General features: G+C 39.4%; 1 protein-coding gene across 1 annotated transcript; it reads left to right on the top strand.

Annotated features, from left to right (window-relative positions):
• The first annotated feature begins 285 nt into the window (after positions 1–285).
• On the top strand, positions 286–5415 carry LOC144970943 (tubulin beta-4 chain). The gene is made up of 6 exons (XM_078911148.1): positions 286–642; positions 2375–2711; positions 3030–3157; positions 3527–3849; positions 4229–4469; positions 4830–5415. Exons 1-6 carry the CDS (start codon positions 586–588, stop codon positions 5085–5087), a joined length of 1344 nt encoding a protein of 447 aa, XP_078767274.1. The 5' UTR covers positions 286–585; the 3' UTR covers positions 5088–5415.
• Positions 5416–9638: the final 4223 nt, after the last annotated feature.

Genomic DNA, 9638 nt, shown 5'->3' with positions numbered 1-9638 from the left:
AATAATAATAATAATAATAATAATAATGAATAATATAATATAATAATAATAATAATAATAATAATAATAATAATAATAATAATAATAATAATAATAATATAATAATAATAATAATAATAATAATAATAATAATAATAATAATAAATTATTGAAGAAAAGAAGAAGAAGAAGAAGAAGAAGAAGAAGAAAAGAAGAAGAAGAAGAAGAAGAAGAAGAAGAAGACCTCCCTGGACCAACAAGGAAACCAGGGGGGGGGGGGGGAATGAAAAGAAAAAAAAGCGGGAAGGGAAGACGAGGGGGAGTTTTGAGGACATGGAGAGACTGAAACAACCACCTCGATTGAACCGGTTCACTCCCGCTTGTCCTCATCGCGGTGATTCCCGCTCAGTCAGCCCGCGACGCCACACAGTTGTCCGTGGAAACCACTGTTTTTCTGACAACATCGCAGTGCATTGTGGGTAAAATGGGATCTAATATTTATTGACCGCGCCATCCTTTTTACTTCATTTCCCAGGCTATCAACTCGGAGAAAACCGTTGTTCATTTTTTCTTACCACGCAACCACACTAGACACTACACATCAAAATGCGTGAGATCGTTCACTTGCAAGCTGGACAGTGCGGCAACCAAATTGGTGCCAAGGTAAGTGTTTTAAATTAATCATTATTTGTGCTGGATTTTACAGTTTTGTGAAAAGATTGTTTCAGTTCCCTCACTCAAGTGCTGGAACTCTGGAAGTGAGTTGGGAACCTTTGCCTTTGGATAATAATAATATTCGCTGAAAGAAATCATTACTGGTATGGAGTAGTTCGATTACGTGTATATATCCATTAAAAATATTTCGAATGTTTTATGGTCATTCTTTTCATTGCAATTTAAAGAGGGTTCTTAGTTCTGAAATATTCAATAGAAATTTCGCCGCCATCTTATTTAGCCGGTGGCGTGGAAAGGGTTGTCAGATTATTTTTCAACAAAATGCCAGTGGAAGACTCAAAAAATGCCAAAACACTCCAAAAAATGCCAAAGTCTGTTGACTCCCATCCCACAAAGAAAACTACTCACTTTTGATAGACAATTTACTATCATATCCTGGTGGCTTGCGTGTTTTCTTTTCTTTTCTTTTCTTTTTTTTTTTTTTGAATTATACTTAATTTCCTGTTGGGGTAATTTTTTACCTACTGACTACTAAGTGGAGTGCTAAACCACTACACCACGGTTGAGAAAAGGTGTCATTTGAAGTATAATATACAAGAAAAGAAAATGCCAAATGAAAATGCCAAATGCCAAATGATTTTTCTAATGCCAAACGGTTTTCAAAAATGCCAGATTTTTGGAATCTGGCATTTAAAATGCCAAACTGGCAACCCTGGGCGTGGAATGTGACCTCGTTTTTGAGTTCGCGAAAGCGATGATGTGATTGGCTGCTTTCACCTTGACAATGTCTTCCGTGTCCCAAATTTGAGGACAAGAAGTGAGTCACTCGGTCACTCCCTGTGGCTCTTGTCTTTGCCCAGGGGGTAATAGCTTTAACATTGCATTTTTAATACTCGAGTATCTACCGGTTGGAGCGAGACGCGTCTATTGCATAGCCGCTTGCTTTCGCTCTGGTATTACAACTCTTAAGCTTAGTAGTAATTATGAATTGTTTTTGATATCGAACTGGCGGGATCTTGGTAGTGGCAGGCAGGTGGTTGAAGTTGAACGTTTAGTTTAGATTTAGATCCCGGAATTCGAATTGGGAACAAAGTAGGTCGTCCGATCTAAGTCTAGACATTTATGTCCTTAATTTTAAATTTAAATTTGCCTTTCAATAGGTGTAGGGCCCTACTTAGGTGCAGAAGTTATCCCGAGCAACTGAACTCCCTACCTCCTTGCCTAGACCTTCCGAAAGCTCCTACATCCCCAGTACTCCTTTTTTAGTGTTCTAGTAGGGGGTTTGGGGGGGGGGGGGACTTTTTAAAAAGTCTTCCCCTCCCAAAACCCCCACTAGAACATTATATAAAAAAAAAGAATACTGGGGATGTAGGAGCTTTCGGAAGGCCTCCCCTTACTTAAAATTATTTTTCCCTTATTTTTATTAGTAGTTTGGTTATTAATAGTAATAGTATTAACTGTATAAGTCAATTCAATGACAGATGCTGTACAAAACAACTTTGATGGCTATTTTTCTGCTTTGTCTTTCTCTAGTGAAATTCATACAGTAGGTTAGGGTAGGGTCAACCTACCCTATTTAACCATGGCAATGGATGAATTTGATATCTATTTTTGTTTTGTTTCTACCAGCCAGATAGTTTCATATTCCGTCCGTAGGAGTGGCCTTTTTAATATTTAGACTGAAACATTGTCTTAATTGGTATATAATTTCTATTTACAGTTCTGGGAGGTGATCTCAGACGAACACGGCATTGACCCAACCGGCACATACCACGGAGATTCTGATCTTCAGTTGGAACGTATCAATGTCTACTACAATGAGGCAACTGGTGGCAAATACGTCCCCCGTGCAGTCTTGGTTGACTTGGAACCCGGTACCATGGACAGTGTTCGCTCAGGTCCCTTTGGACAAATCTTCCGCCCAGACAACTTTGTTTTTGGACAGTCTGGAGCTGGTAACAACTGGGCCAAAGGCCACTACACAGAGGGAGCTGAGCTCGTTGACTCAGTCTTGGATGTTGTAAGGAAAGAAGCTGAAGGATGCGATTGTCTGCAAGGTGAATATTTACCCTATTTTTAGCCGTGTTCATTTTGGGGGTGAGACTTTTTTTGAAATTTTAATTTTTGGGCAGGGGGCGGGGTTAATCTAGTGGTATTGTAATTTTTAGTCCCAACAATTGTTAGCATGATTAGATTATGCTGTCTTTATAAAAAGTTTTATCGATTGGGAGTTGGGGGTGAAGAATTCAGTACCTAGTTCTGCATTTTTTCAGAGCAATAGGCTGGTCTGATTTACATTGTTCAAATTTCTGTCTCTTGATTCTTCCCCAAGAAATTTGAAAATTCTGATAAATTATATTGTGTTATTCATCCAGGTTTCCAACTCACACACTCCCTTGGTGGTGGTACCGGCTCTGGCATGGGAACCCTCCTTATCTCCAAAATCCGTGAAGAATACCCCGACAGAATCATGAACACATTCTCCGTTGTCCCCTCCCCCAAGGTGAGATATACGATTGGATTAGTTCCAATAGGTTCATCTCTGTAGCCTAGATTACAACTATAAATCTTCTAGATTTGAATAGATCCATACTTTAAATTGCTACATTGGCAATAGCATGTAATGAAATGGAAGTTGAATTCATTGAAAGTTAAGAGAAAGACACCAAAATCTTTCCTTTTTTTTATGAAAGCTACTGGGCATTATAAAGCCATTTGCTTTGCTGGTGAATCCTGTTGCATTGGTGTATTGAATAATAGTGCAATTTGTCCTTGATGAGATTTTACATTTTTGCTTGAATCTTGTTTTTGGTCTTTTTTAATGTTACAAAATACATGAAGTTTTAACAGTTCTGATCATTCTCTATTCCAGGTATCAGACACAGTTGTTGAACCATACAATGCTACCCTCTCCGTCCACCAACTTGTAGAAAACACAGATGAGACCTACTGTATTGACAATGAGGCCTTGTACGATATCTGCTTTAGAACCCTCAAACTTACCACCCCCACATACGGTGATTTGAACCATCTGGTCTCTGCCACCATGTCTGGTGTCACCACCTGCCTCCGATTCCCTGGTCAATTGAATGCTGATTTGAGGAAATTGGCTGTCAACATGGTGCCCTTCCCCCGTCTTCACTTCTTCATGCCAGGTTTCGCTCCCCTCACCTCCCGTGGAAGCCAGCAATACAGGTACGTAATTGCGTTTTTAAAAATTTTATTTAGCAGCTGTTTCTTTTCTGTATCAGCATCATATATTTAGGGTGTATTGGGTAGTTTTGTGTTTTTGGAATTAGTTCTGGCTTATGAGAAGACTCAACATTGATTGTGTGCTGCGTGTATTCTAGGTCTTTTCTTTTTGAAGGAGCAGACTACCTCTGTCTGTTTGAATTTGTGATGTTAGAGATGCTTTCCATATCTCATGATTGGATACTTCCCAAATTATAGAGGATTCTGTTGGCTCGTGTATTTGTCCGTGGTACAGGATTTTTTACGTTTCTTTTTTGGGGTTCAGATGTATGCTCTGAAGGCGGGTTTTACCATTTTTCCTTTTATATTTATCCATTTTCAGAGCCTTGACTGTTCCCGAGCTCACACAACAGATGTTTGATGCCAAGAACATGATGGCTGCTTGTGACCCACGTCACGGACGTTACCTCACAGTTGCTGCCATGTTCCGTGGCCGTATGTCCATGAAGGAAGTTGATGAACAGATGCTCAACGTCCAGAACAAGAACTCATCCTACTTTGTTGAATGGATCCCCAACAACGTCAAGACAGCTGTCTGTGACATTCCTCCTCGTGGTCTCAAGGTGAGTGAGCATCTAGTGGCACATTTGTAGTCAATTTGGATATCCAAATCTGCAAGATCATATTATATATATGAATTAGTATTTGTCTTGTGGTTTTTGGTATCTGAGTGGTTTAAGCTTTTCATTTTGACCGTAAGGTCCCAGGGTTGATCTCCAACAATTTGACAGGTTTTACAGGCCTGTTTTTATATTTATGCTGTGATTTTGATAAAATCTCTTGTAGAGGGTACAGTGGCAGTGGACAAAGAATTGCTTTCTCAAATTGCATCTTGCTTGGTCTAGTCTGTTTGTTAGTGCATTTCATTTGGATCAATTTTGATATGCCTGTGACCATATTTTTTGCATTATTTATTTTTATAGATGAGCTCTACCTTCATTGGAAACAGCACCGCCATCCAGGAACTTTTCAAGCGTGTGTCTGAGCAATTCACTGCTATGTTCCGTCGTAAGGCTTTCCTCCATTGGTACACTGGTGAGGGTATGGATGAGATGGAATTCACTGAGGCTGAATCCAACATGAATGACTTGGTCTCTGAATACCAACAGTACCAGGATGCCACTGCTGAAGAGGAGGGTGAATTTGATGAGGAAGAAGAGGAGGGAGAGCAGGAAGCTTAAATCATTCGACAACCCGACTTCTGCCTTGATCTGACTAGCCTGTTTATTTTGTGGCCTTCTCCTTACTCAGAATTAATTTGTTTGGCTTTATTTTTGTTTTAAAAGAAAATAAGTTTATTTCGGTTTTAAGTTGAAGGCCTGGGGAAATCTACGCATTATCCAGCAAAAATTTTATTGCTCCTTCTTGGATCCTTTAATTACTGCATCATTCCATTGTTAATTTATGTTACAAAATTTCTTTTAGATGAACAAATTTTTTTACCATTCCTGAAACTTCAGTTTTTGTACCGCTTGTCCAAAAGAGCAATAAACCTGTTCTTGGATCACATATTTTTATTTTTGTTTCTTTATTTGACTATCAGCAGGTATTTTTGTGGCTGCTCTTGTGCAACTACACACAGCTTGCAAAGACTTGTATTGAATAGTCTGGCATTGGGGGGAGACTAATTGTAAATCTTGGAATTTGACTGGTTTACTGGCACTGTAAACCCCTTAAAAAACACATCAATGAGAGGGACATGCTCATTTCCCCTTCCAGGGAAGAGTTAAATCTGCTTTCAGTCTCTCTGGATGGGATTCCTGACCTCCCATAGTGGGCAGGGAGGAACTGACTACATTGTCTTCTATCCCCCTATGTTTTACAACATGCTTTCTGACTTTGTCTTGGAGTGAGATATAATCTGATTATTTGGTTTTGCCCTGGGTGGAAGGGAAGAAGTCAAATGTATAGTTTTGGAGATACATTTTTGTCTTGTCAATCGTTATGTATTGCATTTTATTCCAGTGGTTAAGACATTGTACTGATCAGGAAGGTCCTGGGTTCCAGCCCTACTTCATGCACTTTCGTTTGTTTCCTCCCACCCACCCTTGCGCAGGATTTAACCCTCAATTTGCTCACTTCAACATGGGTGATTCCTGTTGACATCAGACATCTTGTTTGATGGATTATCTATCTTTATTCCTGCTGTTGTAATTTTTTTATACCTATCATTTGAGTGCTTCTCTTATTGGGGACCTGTGCTCGTGTCAGGATAGGACGTGAAGGTGATCCCAAAGTACGTTGATGGTGTGGTCTTCGAATCTTCATCTGTTCCCTATTTAACTAATTTCTGTCTTCCTTTTTCTTTGGTATTTAATTCCTGTCTTCTATCCCCTTATATCTGTTTTCCAACATGCTTTCTGTCTTTGTCTTGGGATATTATTACTTGGGTTTTGTCGGAGTCCAAGCTGGGAGGGAAACGGTCAAATGCATAGTTATTGTTTTGGGAGGTGATGTGATATTGATATTTTTTTTCCTTGTAAATCATCTCTCTGTTATGTATTATCGCATTTATTTTGAATTTATAATGTAAGCATTTGAGTGTAGTCCTCTTTGTTGGATTTTGTGCTTGTGTCCAGATGAGACTATAGGTGGTCTCAAACTAAGTACTTTGATGGTGTGCTCTTGGAATCATCTGATCCCTATTTGTTCCCAGTTCCTCTATTTCTTTTTCTTGGGTGCTTTATTTGTTATTCTAGAACTTTTTACTATCCCATTTTCTTTTTTTTTACTGGCGCTGATATAACCTAAATGTGTTGAAAGCGCCGTAAATCCCTTAAGAACAAAACAATCACTTGCGTAATAATTTTTGCCATTGTCTCCTGGCGAGAAACGTGATCAAACCAAGACAACGGACGTGAACGCTTCCCTTGAATGCTAACAGAACCCGTAAATGCGTAGTTACTAGTAGTAAAACAATACAAAGGAGCTGCAAGTCTCTTGGCCAAGATTTGTGGTAATCTTGTTCAGATTAATTACAGTTACAGTCGAGAACGGATATATCGACATCGTCGGGACCGCGGTAGAATGTCGATAATATATCAGTCATTCCAAAACCATGAAAGGGAAACAGAGCTCTGTCTCATTTACTGCCCTTCGGTCTCGGTTCCAGACCTGGATTGACCGGGCAGCATTCCGAAGACCAAGTCTCGCACGAAGTTTGCCTATTTGTTGAAAGCCAAGAATATTGATATCGGGAATTCCCATTACCGGTATCGGTAGGTACCGAGATATGGCACGGCCCGGGAATAGGCTTGACCGCTGACATTGCGGTTATGATCAATGACGATTCACAGGATGTTCTTGGACAATAATCTGGGTTTTTCTTTGTTATTTTACATCACAGTCACAGCGGTATCTCTCTACATGTTCATTGGCTGTTGTGTTTTACTTCACTGCATGATACCTTGACCTTTTACATTTTTATTGCCAGTACGGTATCAATGGTTCACATGTCGATATAACCGTCTTGTGGTAAAACTGTCGATATAGGCGATCAATATCAGTATCAGGGGGGCGGTTGCTGATAATCAATCCAAGCCGGCACAAGTGAGAAAATAACTCTTCCCCCGACCACCAAGCAATGATAGAGTAGCTGGACCTGTTTGACCCCGTGGAAAGTGCTTTGTTGTTGACCAGCATTCAATTCAAATCAATGTAACTCAATTAACGTTACAGAGATCGAGCTAAATTCCGGGTCAAAGTCAAAGTTGATAAAATACAAACTACTGATTGCGTTTGTGTGTGTGTGTGTGTGCGTGAATGTTTGTAGATGGGAAGGGGAGGTATAATAAAAAGTAATATATAGCGAATTACCACGCATTTGCCATGCTCAATGCGCTTCACAATCTTTCATTTATAACAAACGTAAAAAAAAGGTTCACTCGCATATCCTATTCTGATTTACATAATTCAGCTACCCCCCCCCCCCCCCCCCCCCCCCCCCATTCAAAATAAACACAACATAGCTAGCCAATGTTGTCATTCTCAATGGATTGCGTGTCATAAAATCCTTCACATCTTTTACACAAACAACGCTTGGAAATATTTAAAAAAAAAAAATAGCCAGAAATATTCCACAGAGCAGCATTGCGTCATTAATTACCTCCGACAAAGATTTAACAGCTGTTAAAAGATGTGTGTAATTGTGTGTGTGTCGATACATTTTGAAGAGAGGGACCTACTCACAGAAAATTAAATTTGCAATTTAAGTCTTCCATTCACCGATCGTGCAAAAATACAATTCATTGTCTATCACTAGTTATCGATGAATTCAATCAAATCATTAACCGCTTCAGTCTAATAACGACCACAGGGTATCAATAACATTGAACTTGTACATGAGTTGAATTATTGATAACATTCAAACAGGATCCCAACTACCTACTAACTATCAAATTGTATGTCGCCGTGGTGACTTTGGCATCTGAAATCGTGGTTTCTGTTTTTAGTGACATGGGGCTCTGGTCGGGAGTGTTTAGTATACTTTTGATTTTAAACTTTACGTATAAGCATAAATCATTTGTTAAGCCTATATTTATTAATTTGATATTCGTTATAGTGTAGTTTAACCCTCTACTACCAGCCATTTTCAGAATTTTCCCCAAAACTTCACACCCACCCAAAACAAAAACAGACATTTCTTACTCAAACAGAAAAGCAACAAGCGCATTCTATGCACATAATATTGTTCGACAATATGAGCTCCAATACAGAATATCAAGTTTTTATAGTTATAGCAAAAATAAATGAAATCTGGACGAGAAAAGTGACGGTTGCATCATAACAAATGTGACGATTTTCCAATAGAGAGGGTTAATTGCAGTGATGTTAAAGGTCTAGGTCGATAAAACTCACTTCCTGGTATGGCTTTCTTTCTCTATTCCAATGTACAAAAAACCAAGGGACACAAAGCTTGTGTGCTCACCTATCAATTACATTGTATTTTCCACGAGACGATGGTTGCGTGCTGGAGATGGTTAGAACAAACGACCCGGAGTGAATGCACTTACCTAAATCGATGAGGGAGAGATTATAATATAACAAAGCACGCAGCTTGACGGAAAGCAATAGATATATCAATAAGTGCTAAAATATATTTTTTAATTTAAAAACTTTTAAAGGAAGTGTGATTCGCGGGATGTCAAATTATTGGAAAGCTACATGGAGTATGGAGTCCAAAAGCAACTTCGCTCTGTAGAGCGACCGCGAGTGAATATTTACTATTGTTATAAAGCGAAAATAAAAACGGGACTTTGGTGTCATGTCGACATAAGCGTGATGTCAATATAACCGTTCACGATATATCCGCTCTGCACTAGATGCCGGATTTGCTATTATGTTTGGATAAGTATTGCTGTTAATTAAGAGGTTAAAATTGCACGAATCACGTATTGTAAAGCACCTCCGTAGCACCCGTTTGATCTACGTCATCAGGTAACTCATTGTTTCCATTGTCTTCCCCAATCTTCTCTTTCTCTCTCTCTCTCTCTCTCTCTCTCTCTCTCTCTCTCTCTCTCTCTCTCTCTCTCTCTCTCTCTCTCTCCTCTCCCCCTCCTCCTCTCTCTCTCTCTCTCTCTCTCTCCTCTCTCTCTCTCTCTCTCTCTCTCTCTCTCTCTCTAGGTGCCCGGTTTCCGTGTACACGTAGACACGTAGACAAAGAAAATTGATTATTGTCTGCCAATAACGATGGGCGGTTATACACAGACACTTTTTTGAAATTCCGCTCTATT

The sequence above is a fragment of the Berghia stephanieae genome, chromosome 4 (genome assembly GCF_034508935.2).
Source record: "Berghia stephanieae isolate SIO BIC M18660-M18661 chromosome 4, UCSD_Bste_1.3, whole genome shotgun sequence".
NCBI classification, from domain to species: domain Eukaryota; kingdom Metazoa; phylum Mollusca; class Gastropoda; order Nudibranchia; family Aeolidiidae; genus Berghia; species Berghia stephanieae.
The sequence above is the reverse complement of the archived record's forward strand: the minus strand, read 5'-3'. Positions and strand labels throughout refer to the sequence as shown.